We start from the raw sequence: 25,320 nt of genomic DNA on the forward strand, positions 1-25,320 counted from the left end.
CACAGTTACGCCAAAGAAAGATGGGCCTCCTTTACAGCATCAGCAGCAGAATCGTCGGTACCGAGATTTCCTAGTAGGAAGAGAGAAGAGGAGCGGATCACAAACAAACGCTACACAGACCGGTCTCCGAAGCTCCATTAACCCGGGACTTTTTTTCCGCGCTCCGACTTGGCCGGAAATGACGCGAGCAGCCAACATGCAGGGCAGTCCCAAGGGAGAGGAGAGCGGGAGGGGGAGCGGGCGGGGGCTAGGGGCGGGGCGCGGTCGTAGCTCCGTTTCCGGTGGCTCGTCGCGCTCGCTCACTCCAGCTGCAGCCACTCTTGCCCGTGGCTGCTTCCTCCATCCTGGTATTTTTTGGAGCCTCCATCCTGGTTCTTCCAAAGTGCCCGGACCCAAAACAGGAAGTAAGTGCGATGGAACCTTCAGGTCCCAACCGCCGCCAGGGCCGCTCCGCCCAGTGGAGCCTGTCCGGCCCCCTTGCTGCCAGTGTGTTCCCGCCGGCCGGCGCAGGCTGTGGGCACCCAGGCACCGCGGGCGGGGTCGGAGCTGGGCCTTCATGATGCTGAAGCTGCCGTCCCCGCACGCTCAGGCCAGGGCCTCCCTCTCAGGGCCTGACCCGCGGCGGTGGCTCGGGCTACAGAGTGGCGTAGAGAGCGGCCGCCGAGGCGCCCCAGCGATCCGGCGGGGGCGGAAAATGGCGGCTGCTTCGGAGGAGCTAAATGGCGCCGGGACCCCTGGGGGTGGGGTGGGCCGGGAGCTTCGGTAAAGAATTGGACCCGAGAATGCGGAGAGTAAGGAAGCCTTAGTTGCTTTCTCGTGGTGTTCCTTTTTTGTTTTTTTTTTTGTTACCTTTTCGGTTTTATGTGGTCCAGTGAAGGAGAGGTGGGCTTGAGAGAGTTGGGCGGGTCTCGTTACCCACCCCCCCCCGTTTTTTTCCTTTTACCTTGTTTGCGTCTTAGACTCTTCCATCTTTCGGGATTCGTTCTAGCTCTGCTATTCAAGGCCCATGCAGAGGCAGTCGAGGTTGCTGGCCGTAGTTATCTCTGTCAGCCTCTCAAAAAGGACCAGCACTGACTGCGGGGAGAGTGTCCTAGTCGAGCAGAGAACCGTAAAAGGCGTCTGCAAAGTAGTAATTGTCATATTTTGCTGAGTTCTGAGGAAGTTTTTAAATTTTTTAATCTTGTCCTTTAAAATGGACTTTGTTTTGACCCAGTCTCTGGCGTAGATTTGAGAGTGGGGTGGCCAAGTGCCGTTCTATGCAGTTGAATGATAGAGCATCTGTTTTTATAATAAAAATACTAGGTGAAGATAAGGAGAGGGTGATAATTATATGGAATGTAAGTTAGGACTCCCTCTCCCTTTCCATGTTTGAATCTGGAAATTCAAATTCGGTGTGTGGTTGCTTTTCTTGTAACTTGATTCATCGTCGTGTACCTCCTGACAGGCGAGGCTGCTTGTTGGGACATCCGACAAAATTCAGTCTGTAGGGTGACTTTCGAGTATGCAACGTTTTAAGCATAGAATAATACCATTTCGAATTTTTTTATCTTTTACTAATTATATCTTTATTTTTAATTCGTGCAAGGAAATTAACCATTTATAGCTTTTAAGCTCCAGTCCAAGTAAGAAAATACTCTTCCATTGTGTTGAAAGTTTTACAAACGGGAAATCTTTTTTTCTTTTTCAGTTAAAGGTTTTCATATTTGTCCGTTAAGCTTCTTTCTTTGAGCCGGCTTTAAAGTTGTTTCTAATAATCTTTTTAGTATTACTGTTTTGTTTTTTAGTAATTTGAGTAATTACCACCACTTTAACATTTGAAGGTTATGTGGCGGTAAATACCAAAAACTTAGCGTTTTACTATGGTGGCGGAGTGATAAGAGCGCATTAATTAGGTTAAGATTGAGAAATTTAGTTAAGATTCAGGAAAAAATTAAAATGCAGTTCCTTAACCTTACAAAAAAATTGTCAGGCTGTTTGAGAAAAATTTGGTGTGAGAATAGTTGTTTTTTCATTCACCAGGGACAATAAATAGCTTGAATTTGTCTGGAAAAAAATTACAGTTATGAAAAAGACATTTCATGTTTATCTCATCATTATTACTTCCATAAACTTATGTGCCACCAAGAAGCTAATTTTTTGTTTTGTTTTGTTTTACTATTTTAGTTTATAGGCTCACCCCAAAATAGGCTTTTTGGGACTGATCTAGAATCTGCATTTGCTGCGTGAATCTCTCTATTTGATTGCAGTTGAGCTAGATCGTGGAGCCAAAATGCTATTGCCCTTTTTTCATCTACAGTTAATCAGTAAGTACTAGGCATTGCATACTTGCTTGGAACTTCAAGTTCATACCTTAAGCAGTGATATGAATAAATATATACTGTATAAATATTTCCCACAAAACGTTCAGGTTTTAGAAATATTTTGAGGGGAAGCAATCACAAGAATGTTTTGGAGTTAGGATTTGATCTTTGAAAGCAGAGTATGGCTGGGAAATGGTTACTAATAGAGAATTATATCAAAAGAAGGCAGATATCCCCTTGAATCTTTTTTAAGTTCCCCCTTTTTTTTTTTAAGGGTTGGTTGGTTTGTTTATGATGGAGCAAGTTTATCTGATTTCACCCCAAGGCAATGGGAGAGAGAAGCCTTATTTGTAAGGCTAGATATTGCTAGTTAGTATTGAAATACAAACAACAAAAGCTTTTCCTTTTATTCATTTATCTCTCCAACATCTACAGACCCTAGTTTTTATTAATGTTGTAATAAAATTGTGTGTTCTGACAATAACCTCATGTTATTATAAACAGTTGCTTTTATCATGCTCCATTAAGTACAGTGGCTTAAAGTTAACACCTGTGAGGATAAATACACTAATGTGAAACACTAGCATCCCTAGGGATTTACAACCTGGCACATAGATGTTAAAAATTTAGGAGGGTTGGGAAGTGTTTTTTAAAGTATTGAGCTCCTAGATCACATTGAACACACATTTATAACCGTTCCAGGGACAGCAAAACTTTAGAACAACAATGAAGTTGAAGAGTTCTTTTTTTTTTTTTTTTTTTTGGTCTTAGAGGCTACTTATTTAAGATGGGATGTTTATCTTCTCAAAATGGAGTTTTATTTTTAAATAGTCAATCTTCTCTTACTGCCCTAATCTTTAACACTTTTTTTCCATATAAAAGGTTTGCTTAGGGATTGGTGTACCTCAATTTCAGTTCCAAAGCTTTTTTTATTCTCAAATGATGGGAAATGACCTGAGAAAGTTACGAACCTGTTGCTTTGTTAAATGATAGATTTATTAAACATGGCATTTGTTTGCTTTCATATCATTCCCTCCCCCCACCTTTTTTTCCCTTTTGTGAAGAGAATTCTTGTAATAGAAATCACAAACAGGTTTTGGTTTTGGTTTGATTCCATAAAGATAAGTAAAAGAAGGAACCTGTTTATCACGTCTGCTGCTTCAAGTTTGTGGAAAGATACCCCATTCCAGGACAGAATTCCCGAAAGAAGTTGTCAGGAAAAAGCACACCAGAGATCCCTTTATGAACAGTTTTTGTTTTGTTTTGTTTTGTTTTGTTTTAAGCTGACACTGTTGTCAGGCTGTCAGGCCATTCTTCCAAGCACTGGGTTGTCAACAGTAATCTTTATTTACCATCACATACTGTGTAGCAGAAGAAATGCTCATTTTGTTTATTTACTGACTATGTGTATGTTTGTATCTGTCAAGAAAGTGTGCTTTAAAAATAAACTTCAGTGTACATCGGAGGACTATGGTGATAATTTGATATATTTCCATTTAAAGAGCTTCTAATGGTGCCTTGCATAAAGTGCTCAGTTTTGAATGGATGAAATTTTTAAATGTAGCCAAATATACATTATAAGTTCTTAAATCATGCACTGGGTGAAAAATAGTCTTTCTTTTTAATCAGCAATACGGTTTTATTGTCAAACCAGGTATGAAATGCTGCACCTTGAAATGAACCATACTGCCAACTAATTCTCTTTGATAATAACATTGTTTTTCAGTAGTTGGTTAATTGGGGGTGCTTGGGTGGCTCAGTCAGTTAAGGGTCTGCCTTCTGCTCAGGTCATGATCCCAGGTCCTGTGGATTGGACCCCGCATAGGGTTCCCTGCTCAATGGGGAGTCTGCTTCTCCCTCTCCCTCTGCCTCTCCCCCTGCTTGTGCGCTCTCTCTCTGGCTCAGTCTCTCTTTCAAATAAATAAAATGTAAGAAAAAAATAGTTGGTAGTTGAAATCAACATCTTAAGCAACTAAAGCCTTTTATAATCAACTCCACAAACAATTTTTTTGACTCAATGTGTAGTCATTATTTTGCCACCTTAAAACTAAGCTATTAGGATCATTAGTTACCTTAGTCTTGTATGCTTTATGTTCATTTATAGCTTTGCTTCTCAAACTTTTCCACAAAGTGTATAGAAGAGCAAATCCCCAGGGGCCTGGAATCACTGTACAAAGCATTCAATCTCAGTGTGAAGCGTCCCTATTCCTATCTTGAATAAAACCAGTATTCGCAGCTTTCTATTCTGCCAACGATCTGTGTACTCATGTTCAGGATATAGGCACTTGTTTCTTATTCTCTTCCACTGAGATGTTCTAATTAGCAAAGAGTTGTATTCTTTTAAAATATCTTAAAACATATCTTTAAAATTTTTATTATATATTACTGAGGAGATCCACTTATAAGCATTTCCTAAGGCATTAGTTAATATGCAGTGATAGGTATGGTGGTGGTCATTATGGGGTCTTCATAATAGCACAACCTCAAACAAAAATGTTGATTTACAGGATAATGGTTAGATAAATTTAGATACTATATACCCATTAAAAATACTTTGGAAGAATAAGTAGAAATATTGGAAAATAGTCTTAATAAGGTAAGTACAGAAAAAAAAAGTTCTAAAAGATGGAGCAGTATGTTTGGAAGATCATCACAAAATGTTACAGAGGAATATATGAATAACTTTTCTTATATTGGTTTAAGAAAAGACATCTAAAAATTAAATGTGGCCTTACTGACTTATTAGTTGAATTACCCCAGAAACCTTGCATCTCAGTGTTTTTCATTCAACTCATTCAATAAAATTCTAGTGTTACACGTTCTGTAGCTTGCTTGATTTCCCCGTATAAAAGTATCTTATAATACTGAATGCTTAGTCTTATCACATCTTTCAGTGTAGAATTCCGAGTCCAAACTTGGAGGGTCAGCAACTTTTAGCTCCTGTGCTTTTCATGATCTCCGCTAAAATATATCCTCCCACACTTGGAACTGTTCAGAAACTGGTACAAATTTATCTACAAAACTAGTTCCCAAACTAGGAAGAAATGCCACTTTTGGTTGTAGTTTTTGGAAGATACTTGACATTTTACTTGGAAAATTAGGACCATTAAAGGCCTACCTTAGAGATACTGCAAGTTCATTCCCAGACACTGCAATAAAGCAACGATTGCAATAAAACAAGTCAAATGAATTTTTTTGGTTCTCAGGGCATATACAAGTTATGTTTATACTTTACTGTAGTTCATTTAAAAGCATGCAAGAACATGTCAGAACCAATGTGCGTAACTTAAATAACTGTTAAAAGATGTTATCTGAGCTATCAGCTAGTCTTAAGCGCTGATCGCAGATCACCACAACCAATATACAGTTGTTGGGTGCTTAGGGGAGGTGGCCCCCTGGGCAGTTGAAAATCCCTGTATAACTTTTGACTTCCCAAAAACTAATAGCTTACTATTGACCAGAAGCCTTACCAATAACAGTCAAGTAACACATATTTTGTATGTTACACATTCATATACTGTATTCTTACAATAGAGTAAACTAGAGAAAAAAAATGTAAGAAAATCCTAAGAGAAAATACATTTACAGTACTGTATTGTAAAAAATCCACATATAAGTGGACACAGGCAGTTCAAACCTGTGTTGTTCAAGGGTCAACTGTAATAATGAAAAAGTTGAAAATAGTTTGAGAATTACCAAAATGTTACACAAAGTGAGCAAATGCTATTAGTAGTACCAATAGACTTGCTTAACACAGGGTTGCCATAAACCTTCACTATATTAAAAAACTTAGTGTCTGTGAAGTGTAATAAAATGAGTTATGCCTGTATGTAGATTTAGTTGATGGAACTACCAGTCTAAGATAATCCATTGAATAAGAACTTCACATCAATACCGGAATGAAGTAGGATGAAGGATTCATTTCTTTAATTAAATTCTGTATTAAGTACCAGATCCAGAGTTGTTCTTTTGTCCTACGTTAAATAGAGTTTTCATTCGTTGGGAATTCTAAATGAAGACAAATATATTTCTCATTTAAATGTGGATGTATTTCATTATAAATCTTTTAGATCACATTTCACATGTTCTTTTCTTGATTTTATTAGTATATTGTTGCTGTTCAAGATAGCCACCAAATGATGGGTGGAAACGTGCTAAAAAGCCATTTCACCAGTTAAAATGGCTGTTAAAATTTTTTTCCTCTTATTTCTAGTTAGTATAAAAATAGTATATACAGTATAACCCTTTACAGAGAATAAAGGGAAGACTTCAGTAGGCTGATGACAGTACAAAAGAAGACTAAAAAGTTGATGTATCTTTCTGATACATTTCCCCGATAAACCAAATAAGGAACAGGTCCAGAAGCTAAGCATAGTTTCCTGTTTAATGAATTAGAATGGAAGGCAATAAAATACTCAGCTTTGTACCTTACTATCACAAGTTTATTCACCAACATTTCTTAGGCACTCTCATAGTCCTATCAGAATACAAATGTGCTTTTCTAAATAACAGCTCTCTAGACATTACTGTAGCTAGTACTCTCACTTGCCCTGAAAACCAAACCTCATAAACGACCTGTTGTTTGTCTTGTCTCCGTACTTTCAATTCTCTACCTATTCCAATAGGGCTGCTGTCCCCAATGTACCTCAGATACTTTTAAGGCCACCAGTGTTCTCCATATTGACAGATCAAATAGTAACCTCTCCATCGTCTTACGTCTCTGTTAACACGGTTGACTACTTAATGCTCCTTGAAAAACACTCTGTGTCTCTTGATTAACACCTTAGTTTTCTTTCTGCATCACTAGCTGGTCCTTTTCAGTCTCCTTTGCTTGTTTATATATAGCTTGATTTCCACCTGTTAAAGTCTGCTCTAGAACTGGAATCTAGGCTGTCTTATCTAACCTCTCTGGGTGATACTATGTTTAAAAATTATTTGCCAGGGCTCCTGGGTGGTGCAGTGGGTTAAGCTTCTGACTTCTTGGTTTTAGCTGAAGGTTATGAGATTGAGCCCCATTCGGGCTCTGCTCAGGTCAGAGTCTGCTTGAGACTTTCTCTCCGTTTCCCTCTTCTTTTACCCTCCCCCCCCCAAATAAATAAATAAATAAATCTTTAAAAAATGTATTTGCATGCCACTTGTTTGTCTTGATATGTCTAGTCCTTGTTGAATTCCAGCTTCTGTCAATGTGATCTCTTCGTTTGAATGCCTTACAACGTTAATCATTCATTCTAATAGTAATAAAAATACATAATATATATCTGAGTGCCACCAGACTCAATCAGCTGTTCAAGCCAAAAGCCCAGGAATCAGCTTGAGATGGCTCCCCTTCCCTTTATCTCCATCTCTTCGTTCAGCACATCCTGTCCACACTGCTCCAGAATATATCCTTTGTTCAGTCTCCCTCCTTTGACTGCTGTCAACAGTCCAAACAAGAATCCAATCTTGGACAACAGCTTGTCTTCATAACTTACTCACCCATTCTCCATACTGCAGTCTAAGTGATCTTTTAAAAATGTAAATTATATTCCCCAACTGAAAACTATCCAAGGAATTGTAAGGCCTTGTGAGATCTACCCCTGTCTTTATCTCCAACCTTCCATTCAGCTACTCTCCTTTATGGAAAGCCTCAGCCATACTTGCTGCTGGGTTGTTTTTTTGGTTTTTGGTTTTTGGTTTTTTTCCCGCAACAGGCCAAAGCAGGTCCCACGCTAGGGACTTTGCTATTAATCAGTTCGCTAGCTTGCAGTCACATGCTTGTTAGTGGTGTCTCCTCATCTTGCTGAAGCACTGGAAAGTAGCCGTTAAGGTACTGTTCCGTGTTGGTAGTATGATACTATTTCTGTAAAAAGAGTATATGTAGCAAGAAGGGCTGTATTGACTTATATATGCATTAAATAGCTGGAAGGAAGTCTGAGAAATTGGTAACAGTTTACCTATAGAGGGAGGGGGACCCGGTGACTAGGGAACTGGAGCAGGAAGTAAACTTCACTGTATAACCACCTTTATCTTTTGAATTTTGAACTATGTAAATGTGTTACCTATTAAAAATAAATTTAAAATAAAACCAGATTAGTTTCTTAAATATTAATAAATACACTGACCTCCTAGCTCTAACTACAGTGGGGGAGACCTCAGGAAAGTGAGTCATACCTAAAGAGACAGTTTAAAAAAGGGGGGGGCACAACATCCCCAGTGCCTAGAGAGTGCTTAATATATAGTAGATAAGTGGTAAATATTTGTTTATTGAACAAATATGCTTGTTAATTTGACAAGCACCTTAGAATAACATTTACTAATCTCAAACATGAGTTGCCGAATTTTTAAAAAATGAACCTAGATTTCTGATTTAAAGCTACTACACTGCATAGGATTACCTGTAACCAATGCAGGTTTTCAAGGATTAAATATTTTATTTCAGCTAGCTATCTCGGACTCCTTTTTTCTGGTATTATTATCTCACCATATCTCCATATTGTCTTAAATCTATATTATTTTTTCTTAGTTTCAGATTAATTTGGGTCCTGATGAAATTGATTAAAACACTAAACCAGTGACTACTTTGCACCTATCAAATGAGCTCTTCTGCTGTTTTTTTGCTTTGTGCTTTCTTAAAAAAGAAAGGTTGCCAAGAATAGAGTTTCTACCTCAGTGGTTTGGATATAAATTCAAACAATCTTTCTGGAAAACAGACTGCAGTATTAATGCAGGCAGGCCGGGCCTGAGGACTCAGAGGACTACAGGACCAGCCAAGGGGGTTCTAGGCTTTAATGGAAATAAAACTCACGGCAGCAAGAAGTGAGAGCAGAGTTGAATGAATATATAGAAGAGAGCAGATACTGACAGATGGTCTGGGAGACTCAAAGGAAAACAGGCATGAGTCTCATCTTTGTTTGCTGGTCTGGAGTTATTATTAAGGATGGTGGTCTGGTGTACATGTCCTCGCAGGCATCCAGGAACTGGTCAAAGAAGGACTAGTGCTCAGGTGTCCTCCTCAAGTCACTTAATGGCCCTGGAGCCTGGGGTCTTGGCATCTGGGTGTTTGGAGTCTGTGGTCTTGGAAAACATTCATGAGGACCTCATCTGGCCACTCCTTAGACGTTATCAGTTGTGCTGGAAGACTTCAAAGAAATCATTAACTCCTTGACCTTTACAAGGAAGACATACATTAAGGCATGTATAAAGTGGGGGTGCAGGTCCTAGCAAAATTAGAAGCAGGAAAAGGAACAAAGAAAAAAAGAATAGCTTTTTTTGTTTTTCCATGAGGTCCCTTACAGTCTCCCTGTCTCGGCGTGACTTAAGAGTTCTAAATTTTGGGACGCCTGGGTGGCTCAGTTAAGTGTCTGCCTTCGGCTCAGGTCATGATCCCAGGGTCCTGGGATCGAGCCCCGCATTGGGCTCCCTGCTCAACGGGGAGTCTGCTTCTCCCCCTGCCTCTCACCCCACTCTTGTGCTCTCGCTTGTGCACTCTCTCTCTCTAATAAAATCTTTTTTTAAAAAGTTCTAAATTTTGTCATATTCTTTTATGTAATAATTTCCATTAATTAATACTGTTTAAGGAAATAGATTGTATAAATGTTTCAGTATGTTTTAAGGAAATGAAAAATTTGGAACAATACAAATGTCCAGTGATAGGGCAGTTATTAAATAATGTCATGTTTTTTATGTGGTGTAAGTTTTACGTGATACCGAAAACTTCAGTTAGATAACCTAGCTTGGTTTCATTATACTTTTTAATATGAATAAACTCTAAAAAGCAGGATATAAATTGCTTATACACTGTAGTGTATACACATTTATAAACACACACGCACAGCAAAGAGTGAACTCTGCTTCTGGTACGTTTATGGATGAGTTTTTTTAACATTGAATTTCTCCATCTTCTGCAATATTACTAAACAGCCTTTTGAGAAAATTTAATGGATTAGAAATAAGAACAACATGAAATCTAATAGCTGACTGGAGGTTTCTCTAGCAGGATCTGTACCTTTTCACTGCAGACTTATTTATGTATAGCAATTCTCAAAATATAACCATCCTGGAGAGAGGCGTTCTCATTAGAACACTGCTAAAATGGAAATTTCAGCTGTTAGCTTTTGCTGAAATACCCCTTAAATCTCAAATTGTGTTGAACTTTTTGATTCTTTGGATGACCCTTTGGGATTATAATGAGTTTATTGAAAGAAACCTTTAAAAAACACTTGTGATTTTGTAAGTTTCACATTGGATTCAGGAGCTTGCTTATAATTTATCTTTTCTGGCTCAATTGTTTAGGGTTTCTTTTTCTTCCCACAGATCCGGAGGCAGGATTGTTCACAGATATGATATAGTTTTTAATGCTTTAAGATGAAATACTGTATTATGTATAAGGAGGTGTTAGTAAATTACATAAAGAAAAAAATACAGTTACTGGTAGTATTTGTGGTACTCTACACCCTGGGTTAGGTTGCATGTACTCTCTGCAGTTCAAAGAGCCAGTAGCACAGTTGAACCTCTTTTTTTTTCGGAGAATATTTGCCTGTTGAGGGACAACTTGGGTTGAGAATCTGCCTATAAACTACTTTCTGTTCATATTTGGAAATAATGTACTAACTTAATAGGTACAAGATCTCATTTCTGCCTTTCATTGGGGAATAGTTTCAAAGGCTGATTTGATTTCTAAAAGGTCTATTTAGAAAAGAATTCTGGTTTTTGTCTTTCTTTTTCTAGTTGAGACATCACAGAGGCTTGAGGCTAGAGTGTCATGAACGTACCAGCAGAACATGATTGTTCTTATTGAAGCCTTATTGTGTAATGCTGTTACTTTTTCAGAGTGTTGCAGAGGTAGGAATATGGGAGAGAAGCAGTCTGGATAACATGAAAGTGATGCTGGTGTCTAAGGGAAGGCGACTCGATTCTTTGGGAAGGGCTATACCTGATCCATCTATTTTCTAGGTAAGCCTGCGTTTGTTCCAAGGACTTCACCTGTGTTTTGCAAATTTTGGTGATAACTAGATCATGATTTCTATTTATCTTTAATTTGGGGAATTTCATCTTTATTATTGTAAAATGACTGTTGTCCATTAAAACAGTAATTTGTATAGTAAAACCTGAGTGAATCATTGGATCTTCACCATGTGAATGTCAATAGATTTTAAGTTTTTCTGCCAAGGGAAAATGCACTTGAATAAATGGTAAATACGTGAACAGACTAATATGCTGTGTATAGGAGCCAAATAAATATTGAGTGATTAGTATACATTAAGGCTTATGGACTCTGTTAGTTAGTTGGTAAAAAGTATGTGGATAAGACCAAAATTGAGTACTGAGGGAAAAACTTAGTTGAACATTATAAGGTACACCCCAAAGACTTCAACCAGGCTCTTGATTTTAATTCAGTACATTTCCTCCTGTCAACCATGAGGTACTGTATTGTGAGACTCTGATCATTCGGTTTGTCTGAACAAGAGGAAAATAATGTATGTGTAAAATAGCAGGTAAAGGCACTTTAAACAAAATCACTTCTCTATTCCAAAAGAAGGCCTACCTCCATATCCATTTAAAACAGTTTGGTCAGTGATGGATGTATGCGCTTATTTAATATCATGGAAAAAACGTCATGAGGGTAATTCCATTGTGTTCTTAGTTTTCAGATAATAATAGAGCTTAAATACTTGTAAAAAGTGTTTTGGAGAAATAATTATTAGATTTATCTTAGATTTCTAAGTTTCAAGGTTTAATGAATCTTCTGAATCAGAAATTAAACACCTATTTGAATATATCACAGAATTGCCAATAAATAGTGGTGAGAGTTTTGCTAATAAGATGTAATATTTTATGGTTAAGACAACTTGGAACAGTCATTTTCATCGGATGTGGTAAAACCAAGTCTATTTAAAAAATAAATGCCATAGGTTTTTAATTAGAGAAGTCAGATTCTTGCAGATTATTACATCTCATTCTAAATAATGGGTATAACCTTTTGAAAGACAATTTTTGAAGCTAAACTGTCACTGCAGTTGAGCTGGTATAAATTGTGGGGTTTTTTGTGGGGAGGAGAGGGAAGTTGGAGGCTACTTTATGTTCATATTTGGAAATAATGTTTTAAATCTGAAATCTGTTCTACAGATTTGAGTATGAGCACAGTTGAAGAGGATTCTGACACAGTAACAGTAGAAACTGTGAACTCTGTGACTTTGACTCAGGACACAGACGGGAACCTCATTCTTCATTGCCCTCAGAATGGTAGGAGAACTTTCTGGCATAGAATTGTGGATCTTTTTGAATTTTTGGATTTCATGTCACCTTTGATCCCTTTTACCCAGATAGACAGTTGAGGCTAGGACAGTAGAAAAGGGGGTTATCTCTTTGGATCATGAATTAACCTTAATTTATATTTTTATTTTTTTAATATACCTTTGTATTTTTAAAATTTACCATAAATTTGAACTTTGAATCTCGTAGCTACAATCTATTGCACCTACAAAGATGATGATTAATTAACTGTAATATACTTCCTTTTTGATATCATTTGGTGCCTGCAATGTATGTAGTACATTAGAAAATATAGTAGTCCTGCCAATTTTTTGCTAGTCTGTTAGAGGATTTTACATGAATCTTTGAATAAGATTTAATGTGATTGTCTGTAATCAATTAAGATTTCATAGCTTTGAGGCTTGTGATTTTGTTGTCACTTCTCTACCTATTCCTTATTTGTATTTGCTTTTTATTTTGCTTTAAGTTTATCTTTGCTTAACCTAGGTTTTATCTTCTTTTTTCTCATTCAGTACTTAATTTCTGGTTATTTTATTCAAACTTGGGATTTTAACTACCACCTACCTATTAAAATGATTCAAACTTCTTTTTTCTGAATTCTTTGTGTTTCTCATAGACACCTTAAATTTCACATGTTCCAAACTGAATTCTTTTACAAAATTCCCAGACCCAGTTCTCTTTCTCAGTCAGTTTCATTACTTAGTAACCCAGATCATAAATGTGGGTAGGAATAAACCCTTCTCTCATCTCCTACGTTCATTCCATCATGAAAACTTGTTGATGGTATTTTGTTTCTTGAGTCCATTGCTTCCTTTGTCTCAAGTCCCGCTTTCTTAGTTCAGAGTCTCATTTCTCACTTGGGAGGCCCTAGTAGCCTTTTAACGCATCTCCCAACCTGAATTCATCTTTCAAACTGCTGATGACCTTGCTCATGATACTCAGTAGTGTAGGAAGGTTGGTTTGTTTGTTCTGGTAAGTGTCCTGTGGTTTGTACAGTACAGAGATGGATATCTTCTCCACTTTCCTTCCAGCCTCACTTCCTGCCACATTGCATATATCTGTGTCCCAGAGAGTCACAGCTGGCTTTTTTTCCTTCCATACCTTAAGCTTTTCATACCTCACTGTCACTGCAAATAATTATTCCTAGTGCCAGTAATGATCATTACCCCTGGCATCTGTTCATTCAAGTTCTTTCCAATTTAAGATACCTTCTCCAGGAAACCTTCCTTCACCCAGAGTCTAAATTAGATGCCTCTCCCCTCATTCCACCTGCATAGCTCTTAAAACACTATTGTGAAATGGGTGCTTTAGTCATCTCCACTACCCTGTGAGTTCCTGGACAGAGAAGAGTATCTGTCATTGTTCTGTTCCCAGCACTCAGAACATAGTGGGCATTCAGTAAATATTTGTGAGTGATTTAAATAACCAGCCCTTGTCTTAATATGTGAAATATTTGGAAAGACAGGTAATTAGTAGCACAGAAGTGTGATGTTTAAAAAGTGGCGCCTCTCTTCTCATAGTTGTTGTCAGAAGCAGAGGAGCTGAGGTTCTGCACGGGGGACAGAGAAGGCGGTGCCGTTTGGGGTCCTCCTTGCATAATTGGGTTAAGTAAGCAAATTGATAAGAAGATTGTCTTACAGTTACTTGTTGGAAGATTGTGGGTTTTCCTCATTGGTTCGAAGATTTTGAGATTTTTGTTTTATTTTGTTTCATTAGAAGCTGATGAAATAGACTCAGAAGATAGTACTGAACCTCCACATAAAAGGCTTTGTCTGTCTTCTGAGGATGATCAGAGTATCGATGGTTCTACTCCTTGCATATCAGTTGTTGCACTGCCACGTAAGTCACTATGTGTTCAGAACAGAGGTCCCTTCTGAAATCACAGTGTAGCTTGGGAGACATGGAATTGGCATTCCAAGGTTGACTTAGACCCATTATTTTTCTCTTCTTTGAGTCAAAAGAACTCTCAACTAATACTTAATGAGTGGGCGTGGCTCTGAATGCTTCTACATATATTGCCTGTTTTGATCTTCTCAGCCTTTTTTTTTTTAATTGTTGTCGTCCTCCCCGCCCCAAACTTTTTTAGATGTTTTCTCCTGATCGTGCGCTCCCCCATGAAATGGTAATACCACAGACACACTGTTTTTTTTTTTTTAACGTACTGTATGTGTGTATTGTTTTATTAATGAGAATGCTTTCTTTCACCCACACCTCACCCAGAAGCATGTGTGCCCTCATTGAGAAGGCATGCTGTAGAGTAGGTATTATGATCCCTGTTTTATAATGAGGAAACTAAGGCACAGAGAGGTACGAGAACGTGTCTAACGTCATACCCAGGCGTTCTGGTTCTTGAGAACTTTAATTTTGCTCTCAGCATCAAGCAAAATCACATCTTCATCCAGTTGGAAAAAATGAAGATTAGGTTTTCATCATGGCAAACCTTGTCTTCACAAGTAGACGTGCACATTTTGTGTAGAGTATATTGCTTATTCAACTGAATAGAAAAGAAACCATAAAATATCCGTTTACTGTGAGACTTTACTCAAAGACATTGTTAACGTTAATATTACTAATATTGCTTCCAGTGGCATATATAAACATAACCTATTTTGGTTAAATGAGCTTTTCCTTCTAGTGGTGGTTCATATGATTTTTAAACTCCTAATTTGACCATCATACCTGTGATCCACTCTTAAAACTCGATTCACCTGTCTGTACAGATACAATCCTATATGGGCATTTACTAAGCTAGAATTTTTTAAAACTCATATATAATTAACCTGTAACATTATATTAGTCTCAGGTGCACAACATAATAATTTGGTATACGTATATGTTGTGAAATGAACATAATAATTCTAGTTAATATCTAGTCACCACACATGGTTACAGCTTTTTCTCTTGTGATGAGAACTTCTAAGATCTACTCTCTTAACAATTTCCAAATATACCATAGAGTATTATTATCTATAGTTACCACATCCCCAGGACATAAAATGAAACGAAAATATTTATTTTACTAAGCCAGGGATTAGTAAGGGATTATTTTCACATAAATTATGACTGCTTAATTCATTTGGTTAAAGTTGACTACATTGGTCACAATCACAGGTTCAAACTATACTTGATATTTTGTTCTATTTTATGGTGTTAGACTGAATCCTTCACATACTCACTCACTTAACTGGGTAGGATAATTTGGATGTGCTGACCTAAAAGCACCTGAGCTGCTTGATGTGGGGTCATAGCATCATCACATTTGGAGGACATTCTGGAGCCTAACATTTACAGTAAGACTAAATTTATGAAACATGGGCTTAAAGTATGGTTCTCTAAATTGGTAAAAAAAAAAAAAAGTATGTTGATAAAATCAACTTAGGAAAACTTCTCCATTAAAAAAAGTCACATAAAAACATGAAGTCCTGTGTCCGTCACCATCATCGGGGACTGACTGAATGGGCAGGTCATTGTTTGTTGGACTTCAGGGAAGTAAATATTATTAGCTCTTAAAGATTTAACTTCAAATTTAATTTTAATATTCAAGTTTTCATTACATGCTTTATAAAACTGATAAAAATTTATCTATCTGATCCTTAAAAATCCTCTTAAGTCTCATGTTAATCATTCTAGATCACTTACCACTTCTTACTGCGATTACCTACCACCACATTTACTCCATTTCCTATTCACAGAACTCTTGGTGATTATTCATTTAGATGACTGTTGCAATATCTTAGCCTCTTCTACCTTTTGTTCTCCATACTACCTTGTTTATTACTCCCACTGCCTCCTTTGCTGTCACCTATTAACTGGAGTCCGTTTGTGATCTACTTCCAGCACTACGTCCTATGTTTCCAGGTTACTTTCTCTAATACTCTTGAATGTTTGCAGTCCTTTGCCCACTAGGACCCACTGATCTTACCACTTTTGCATTATTCTTTTCCACTTGTATCTTTTGTTTCCTCCCTACCCACTTTGTTTTGTGGTTAATCATTATAATCCCTCTTGCATTTACCCTCACATCCTTTTTTCCTTCTTTCACTTCATTGTCCTTCAGTGAAACCACAACCACCTAACAGTGGTTAAATCTGTCTGGCTGTTTATGTCTGTACTGGCACAGCTAATTGCAAAACAGCACAAGCAAGCTAAGTGATCTTACTTTAAATTCATGATGAGTAACTTGAAGTGGGCTCATACTGTTGCCTGCCAGTCACGCCACACCTACCAAATGGATGTTTTTTTCTCCCGCTCAGAGATGACTGTTTCATACATGCCTGAAACCTCTAGTATTTTCTCCACCTTTGTTACTCTCAGCGGATAACCTTGCTTCTACTTACTGAGAAAACTAAGGTAGTCCGAACAAGTTTCTGCAAGTTTCCACTACTACAAATACACACCCACGTGTGGCCATGTCCATACATTCTGTCTTTTCTCCTAGCTACGGCCAGCCCTTCGCTTTACTACCTACCCAGGGACACTGTCGCAGCATTTCTTTCCCTTCTTCTCTGAATCATCAGTTTTTTGTTCTCTACTGGATCATTCCCATCAGCATTGCAAACATACTATAATGTCTTCTTTAAAATAAAACGTCCCTGGGATGCCTGGGTGGCTCAGTCGGTTATGCGTCTGCCTTCAGCTCAGGTCGTGATCCCAGGGTCCTGGGATCGAGTCCCAAGTTCGCCTCCCTGCTCAGCGGGGAGCCTCCTGCTCCCCCTGCTTGTGCGCTCTCTCTCTCTCTCTTTCTCGGTCACAAATAAATAAAATCTTTAAATAAAATAAAATAAAAAGTCCCATTAGCCCCCTTTGGGCTCCCATCTAACTTCTTTCCTTTAGAGCAGAATACTTCAAAAAAAAAAAAAAAGAACTGATAGGCCTACCTCTATTTCTTCCTCCATTCTTCCTAAACCCACTCCAGTCAGGGTTTCATCTCTTACCACTTCACCAAAACTGTTCTTCCCAGATCTCCAGAGACTATCTTGTTGCTAAGTCTAGTAGTGATTTTTGTTTGTTTGTTTGTTTCATTCTTCTTCTTTACTTAATCTAGTCACAATTTCTGGCAATATTTATCACTCTGTCTTCTCTAGAACATTTTGTCATTTGGTCTCCAGGGAACACATTCCTCTAATTTTTTTTTTTCTACCTTACTATCTGCGCCTTCGGAGTCTCTTATGCTAACCTGTTCACATCTCCCCGGGCTCTTAATTGGAGTAGTCCAGGACTCAGTTCTTAGGCTGCTTCTGTTTCGTTTTCTCTCACTCCCTAGAATTCATGGTTTTAAATCCTATCTCAGGTGATGATGCCCAGATTTATTCTAGTCCAGACTTGATCTTAATTCTAGATGTTTAACCTCAAACGAGTGTGTTAAAACCAAGCTCCTGAAATTTCTTAAATTCTAACATTTGCTTCTTCTGCAGTCTTCCTCATTTCATTAATGGCAGGTACATTCTTCCAGTAGTGCAGATTTTTAAAACTTCAGTAACATCCTGGACTTTTCAGTTTCTTTCATATTTGGTTTATCCACAAATCCTGTTGGTTCCCAAGTCAAGGTATATCCACAATTTGAACTACTCGTCACCTCCACTTGCCTTCGGCCCTGGTCCAAGTCACTGACTTCTCTTACCTGGATTATTGAATGAGCTTCTTTTTTTTTTTTTTTAAAGATTTTATTTATTTATCTGAGACAGAGAGAATGAGAGAGACAGAGAGCACATGAGAGGGGGGAGGGTCAGAGGGAGAAGCAGGCTCCCTGCCGACCAGGATCATGACCTGAGCCGAAGGCAGTCGCTTAACCAACTGAGCCACCCAGGCGCCCTATTGAATGAGCTTCTTAACCGGTTTCACTACAGCCCTTCCTGCCCTTCAGACTGTTGTCTCCTTAGGAGCCAGTGATCCCATTAAAATAAAAAAAAAGTCAGATTATGTCACTCTGCGTCTTCCAGTGGTTTCCTATGTGAGCATTAAAGCCAGAGTCTTTACATTGGCCTTCAAGTCCCCACACAGTATCTTAATGTTCTTGTTCAGTCTTCTCTGGTCACTCTGCCCTCCTTGCCATTCCTTTGGACAGTCCATGTGTGCCCCTGTCTCAGAGTCTCTGCCCTTGGCTTCTGCATGAAGTGTTCTTCCTCAGGGTGCCTGTGTGACTAGCTCCCTTTGTCACTTGGGTCCAAATCTTGGTTACTTTTCCTGGCCCTCCCCTCCCCCAATACGTTCCCTTTTCTGCTTTATTTTTTCTCACTGTTTATCAACATCCGACATACTATGTTCATTTTGTGTCTTCCTCACTAGAATATAAGCACCATGAAGGCAGGACTTTGTTTCATTTGCTTACTGCTGTCTTCCCATCACCCAACGCAATACCTAGTATGTATTAGGTACACAATTTTTATTAAGCATATGTGGCAAGGAATGTGTTAGGAAATTAGATGGTCACGTATTTTTTTCCATGGATTTTTTTTTTTTTTAATAATTAGAACTTGCATTTATTCTGCAGTTGAATTGTTCTTTTTTCTTGAAGTTTCAGAAAATGATCAGAGCTTTGAGGTGACCATGACTGCAACCACAGAAGTGGCAGATGATGAGATTACTGAGGGAACTGTGACACAGATCCAGGTATAGTGAGTCTTTTTACTGACCGCAAGAGGATTATCCTTAACACATACCTTAGGTGATAAAATGATGAGAACATAATTTGTCTGACAAAGGACAGAATTGAGGTAAGATTTATTATTTTCATTCAGGTTTCCAGTCCCCACTTATATGAATCTCAGAATAGTAGGCAAAGATAGAGTTTGAAAATTCATTCCCTGTAGAGTGGTTCACATCTGTTGAAACAGATGGTGCACGTGCATTCTTTAGCTGCGTGGAATGATCTCACCTGAGCTATTAAATAACTTTAAATTTTATCTTACCAGTTATATAAGATATTGATCTAAAGCTTTTGAAGTGTTACCCAGCAGTATCTCTAATGACTGATTTAGAAGGGCTACATATGTGCTCTGTTCTAATATGAATGGAAGCTATTCGTTTCACAAAAATATTAATTATAACAGTTGTAGTCCCTTTTGGTGCCTCTAGGACTAAGATACCTTTTACCCTGGGTTAAGTGATTGGGTAACAAGTAGGGCTTACTGCTTTCCTTCCATGTGAACTTCTTTGTCTCGTACGAGTTATTTCTGCCAATTGTAATCAGAATTCTTTGCTCTTTTAGATAGCCTGGAGCTTAAATTTTACTTTTAAGTTTATGTCTGGCTGATTGTGCCTTTCTTTTTAGTATCTTGTCCTTTTGCTTCATTTCTTTATTTAATAGCATATTTTTGAAGTAGATAATAAAGACATTATGTCATTATTTTTCCAATGACCCTTCAGTTAAGTGTAAGAGTTACGAGTTGATGTATAACATCAAGGACTAAGGAAATCTCAGGTGGGTGCACTGTGAACGTTTTTCAACAGGGAGCTTTACAGTGGTTCTAGAATGACAGGATTTCTAGAGGAGTGAGTCTTTCATGTGCTTCAAACAGTTTTGAGTCAGCCTAGAGATCCTTATCATCTACTCTTGGATTTCAGAGAGTGATCTGGACAGGAATTTTTTCCAAGTCCTCTGAAGCCATAGAGCACATTCTTCAAAACGGGGCTTGTCAAAGTCATTTCCAATTCAAAGACTGTATAGTCTCACTTCAATTTCGTTTTCAGCACAGTAAAAATAGCTGTGTATATATATGTGTGTGTGATTTGGTTTACAACCTACTTGTTAAAAGATTGGGCAATGGCAGTGTGAGTTAGACAAATTATAGGGTTGTTTTGTTTGGGTTATTTCTTAAGAGTTAATGAGTTATAATTTGATATTAGCCTCTTGGTTTGTAATTGCCATTTTAGTGAATGAAAAACGTTTAATAATTTCTAATATTTGTTTCATAAAAATACCATTAGGTTGTGCGTGAAAGCATAGCTCAAAGTTCAGAACTAGCCTGTTTTTTGCCGTGTCCTGTGTCAAAGCAGGTGTAACTATTTCACGTATTGCTGTAGTTAATGTACCATCCCATTTCAGCATTGGAACTAGCTGGAAAATAATTAGAAACCAAAAAATTTGCCAATATTTATAGTGTTTTGTGGTTGCAAGAGGTATTTAGTGGGTGAAATATTTAGATTTCCAAGTCTGTGTATGTTACAGACATAAAACCCTGCACAACCAAACCAACTCAGAAAGGCTGCATTTCAAAAACAGCAGCATACTAAATATATCTGAGTAATTTTAAAAAATGTATATATAAAGTAGTGAAAAATGGGGGTAAAATACTGTAAAACTTCATAATGTCTATATACTAAGTATAGTTAGACATCCTTTGAGGTACCTAAGTCTTGTGCTATACTCAATTCATTTGCTATGGAAGGTTTTAAGTTTTACTGCTAAAATTTAATAATTGTTGGCTTCATTTGATGGCTATTTACATGTTTACCATTTACATGTTTACTCTTTGTAAGTAATAATTGTATTTCTTCATCAGGGTAATTTGAAAGAGAAGGCATTAGGTGTTTGCCCAAAAATAGCAGTTAATCAGCATGACAGGTGTATTCCTAAGGTTCACAGAGTGGGCTGTATATTTAGACTCACTTTGGGAAATGGTAATTTTATTCTTTTAACCAGCTGGTTAATACGTAAGAGAAGGTCACCTCAGGAGAGTATTTTCTACATTACATTTCTTAACAATGGGTATTGTTTGTATCAGGGTCTTTTCACAGCAATCTATCACCCTTAATGAATAACCTCAGTGTCAAATCTTAGTTGGGTTGTTCAGAATACAAGAGGCCTTAGCATTGTCCTGCTATCTCCATTCTCACCTTTATAAAGGTAGCTTCTTGATCTTTAAAACAAAAAAATCTAAAATGTATGACACATAAACATAGGGTGACAAAACTTTTCATACTTACTCCAGTGACTCTAGCTTTTTGTCCATGGATTTAAGAAAAGTGCTTTCTTAAATACAGCATACTCATTACTCCCAGATAAAAAAATAACATAGGTAACAGTAGAAACATGGCTTTCCTCCTCATTGTGCTTGGGTTGTTCACTGACAGCTTCTCTCTTCCCAAGCATGATGATTTCAGTTCCTCTTGAAATTAGAAATTCAGTTTCTGCCTATTCAAGGAATAGTCCAGTGTCTGTTAGGACTTAACCTCCAGCCAGTGACATAGCTTAGTTGATCCAGTCCGGAGACTGAAGTGAGTTGAGTGGTCACTAGGCATGTGACTGTCCTCCTGGTCTGCCTATGATAGATGGGTTTGTCCCTGAAATGGTAGCCCTGTTGCCACATCTTCCTTACTCACACTATAGCTGTCTTTAGCCCAAGGCCAGCTCTCTTAAACGGTTTTGTTCCTGCAGAATTTGCTAGATCAGGTATATCTGTAATTGAAAATGTACCTGGTGTGATCATTGCATAGATATACTAAAAGCCACTGAATTGTGTACTTTAAAGGGTGAGCTTTATGGTGTGTTAATTATATATCAGTAAAGCTGTTGGTTTTTAACTGCACATTTCTCAGTAAAGACTACTTTAGCTGCAATAATAATAAAAAGTGGTAACATAGTTCTTTGAGAAGAAGGTACATTGATGAGGTTAGGAATTAGTTCTAGAGGTTGGCTAAAACAAACTTGCCAGTAAACAATAAGGAGACCATGATTTTGCTGTGTCTTTTGATTTGGTCTGTTAATTCTTTAAATTTAGCAAGAGATTACATTACAGATGACTGTATATTTTTGCAGCAAACTACCTATAAGGACCTGAACGATCATGACAGTCAAACGAAGCATTTCCATTTTATTATATGTATGAGCTCATTTTACATATGTAAATAAACAGATAGCTTTAGATATCCTATATTGATTTAAGTACTTAATGGAACCTTAGCTATTATTCTGTAAAATTCAGGCCACTAGTGCAGAGTTAACTTGCTTAAATGAAAGTCATATTTTGTTAATGCAGGCAGTTTTGTTTTCATACTGTCATAATAAAAACAGCAAAAAAATACTTGTTTTTCTATAAACTGAATGTATTTTTACTATATCTAAAGCAAATGAATTCCATAGATTACATTAGTGTTGCAGACAAAGATGAATCAGGTTGTATTAAATCAAGCTATACTTGTTTGTTTTTTTCTTTTTTTTTTTTTACCTTTACCTCTTCAAGATTCTACAGAATGAGCAACTAGATGAAATATCTTCCTTGGGTAATGAGGAAGTTTCAGCAGTTAGCCAAGCATGGTTTACAACTAAAGAAGATAAGGATTCTCTGACCAACAAAGGTAAGATATAATGTGAATTTTAGTGTCCATTGGGGGAAAAAAAAAAGTGGGAGGTAAGAAGAACTTGTAGTCATCAGGATTTTGAGGACTTCGTAATTGTGATTGAGTGAGTTAACAATATTTGAGTTTTTGTAATTGATTAACTTTGGCTCTGAATGAGACCATGAAACCAGCGTTTGTTTTTTAATAATTAATCATAATTTCTCTGAGATGCAGTAATTTATAAACAGATGCACAGTGGTGGCATTTAAAAGAAAGTACAGTTACTGCACGTGGGAGTGGGAAGTCAAGTCTTTTCAGAGATCTAACTTTGGTCTGATAAGCGGCTTAGAGGTTTAAAGTGTTTATAGTGCTACGGAGTTCATGAGGATTGGTAGGGAGCTGCTACAAGAAAGTCGGGGGTGTGCGTACGTCACTCTGAAGTTAAGAAAAGGAATTGTTTTCAACCACTGCATAGTAAATACTCATTATGAATATATTCACTTGGTATCCAACATATTATGTTTACCTTGGAATTTAGCTACATTTTATTCCCACAGATAATTTATTTAATCACAAAGCAAATCTGAAGTATTTTATTCCTCTTGAGGGATAACATTTTCTATAACATTATTTCTTTTCCTTTAAAGGACATAAATGGAAACAGGGGATGTGGTCTAAGGAAGAAATTGATATTTTGATGAACAATATTGAACGCTATCTAAAGGTATTTTATGGCATAATTTTTTGTTTCACAAATTTTTTCATTGCCAATTGCAAAAATTATCAAAGCATCATTGTATGTACTTTACAAGGAGCTTTCCAGTAATTTTTGTAATGGTTGATTGGTTAATATGTCATAGCTTCATAATTCTAAGTTATATGATTACAGTATATTTTTAAACAAATTTCGAATTCTTTTTTTTTTTTTAAGATTTTATTTATTTGACAGAGAGAGACAGTGAGAGAGGGAACACAGCAGGGGGAGTGGGAGAGGGAGAAGCAGGCTTCCCGCTGAGCAGGGAGCCCAATGTGGGGCTCGATCCCAGGACGCTGGGATCATGACCTGAGCCGAAGGCAGACACTTAACGACTGAGCCACCCAGGCGCCCCAACAAATTTCGAATTCTTAGTTTAAAATAGCTGTAATGCGTTAGTTAACACCTGAAGTTTAGACAAAATCCTAATAGCTTCTCAGAATCTTAAAGCCCTGTCTTTTCAAGCAGCCTGTAGTTTAAGCTTGTATTATCTACAGCCTAAGATATACGTCTTCTTCTTTGAATTTATGACATGAGACTTCCGCCTTTAAAAAAAAATGAATAATTTAGTTCATTTTCCTGTTGAGGCTTATCTGCTGTTAGCTAAGTCATCCTTTTCATTAAATGTCTCTGGAACATAGTGTTTCTGAGGTACTGGAGATATGAATTGCCATAACACATGGTATTGGCTTTTTAAAAGCCAGCAGTTCATTTGGGAATATTGAAAGCAGATGAAGAGCAATATAAGGCTTTGTACCACGTGAGTGATACATGTTGTGAATTCTGCATGAGATCGGAGAAGGAAGAGTATATTCTTAGGGTTAGGACAGTTACGGAGAATATTTGGAAGAGCAAGGATTTGAGTGGAGTCTTAAAGGAACAGAACTTGGGCTAGAATGGGGCTGGAGGGAGCATGAGCAAATGCTGAGCACCAGGGAGTCAGAAACGAAACCCAGAGCACAATAAATTAGCCCTTTAACTTGCACTGAGTCATTAGCCTCTGGAAACTTGGCTTTGAAGTCCAGTTCAAAGAACTAGAACTCTGTCCCATAGGAAATGAGAAAAACTGGTAACTTAGTTGAGTGAGAGATTGGTGGAGTAGGTCTGTGCTCTTCTCAAGGAAATTTTTCCAGTTATTTGCTGACCATTCCCTTAAAGGAGTTAGTGCATGTTTGAAATACATACCATCAGCATTGTTTGGGAATGGGAGGTGTACAGTATTTATTTAACCATTCTCCTATTGTTTGATACTTAGGTGGTTTATATAATTTTTCACTATTATAAATACATTGCTGCCTAGAATGTCCACATTCTTTTTTTTCCCCCCTTAAATAGTTGTTTATAATGTCCACATTCTTAAACCTAATTTTAATCTGCACTGTTCCCAAGCTAAGCTCTGTAAACTATAAAGAGTAAATAAAAAACTTCAGTTCTTTGTTAATGAATAAAGATCCTTCCCACCAAACTAACTTTTTTAAGAGAAACACAAATACAGTGACCATTGAAAACGTATGTCCGCTGGTCACATACACTTTAGTTAATTAAAACTTGGAAAATGCTGCAGGTTTAGATAAGACAGTAATGAATGGTAAGAACACTGAACTTTGGGAATTAAGAAGCTGGTTTCTTGTCTAGGGGATTGGAGTAGATGGTTTCCAAGAACCCCTTCAACTCTATGAATAAAGGGCGGGAATGCGACAGATATTGGAGACCTTTTAGAGGACCATTTCGCTTGAC

The 25,320-nt window shown here is 37.5% G+C and overlaps 1 protein-coding gene across 3 annotated transcripts in view; it reads left to right on the forward strand.

Annotated features, from left to right (window-relative positions):
* The first annotated feature begins 286 nt into the window (after positions 1 to 286).
* The window catches only part of DMTF1 (cyclin D binding myb like transcription factor 1), a 44,148-nt gene continuing 19,114 nt past the window's right edge, over positions 287 to 25,320 (forward strand). The window contains exons 1-7 of one of the 3 annotated variants that reach the window (XM_021689818.2): positions 287 to 404; positions 11,109 to 11,231; positions 12,405 to 12,521; positions 14,268 to 14,390; positions 19,066 to 19,160; positions 22,733 to 22,847; positions 23,477 to 23,553. In XM_021689818.2, coding sequence (XP_021545493.1) covers positions 12,413 to 12,521; positions 14,268 to 14,390; positions 19,066 to 19,160; positions 22,733 to 22,847; positions 23,477 to 23,553 — 519 coding nt within the window. In that variant the 5' untranslated portion in view covers positions 287 to 404; positions 11,109 to 11,231; positions 12,405 to 12,412. Of the gene's footprint in view, positions 405 to 11,108; positions 11,232 to 12,404; positions 12,522 to 14,267; positions 14,391 to 19,065; positions 19,161 to 22,732; positions 22,848 to 23,476; positions 23,554 to 25,320 lie in introns of those variants that run through there. The other 2 variants (XM_044920236.1, XM_021689817.2) reach the window with 2 other exon arrangements.

This window comes from Neomonachus schauinslandi, chromosome 12 (genome assembly GCF_002201575.2).
Source record: "Neomonachus schauinslandi chromosome 12, ASM220157v2, whole genome shotgun sequence".
Lineage (NCBI taxonomy): Eukaryota > Metazoa > Chordata > Mammalia > Carnivora > Phocidae > Neomonachus > Neomonachus schauinslandi.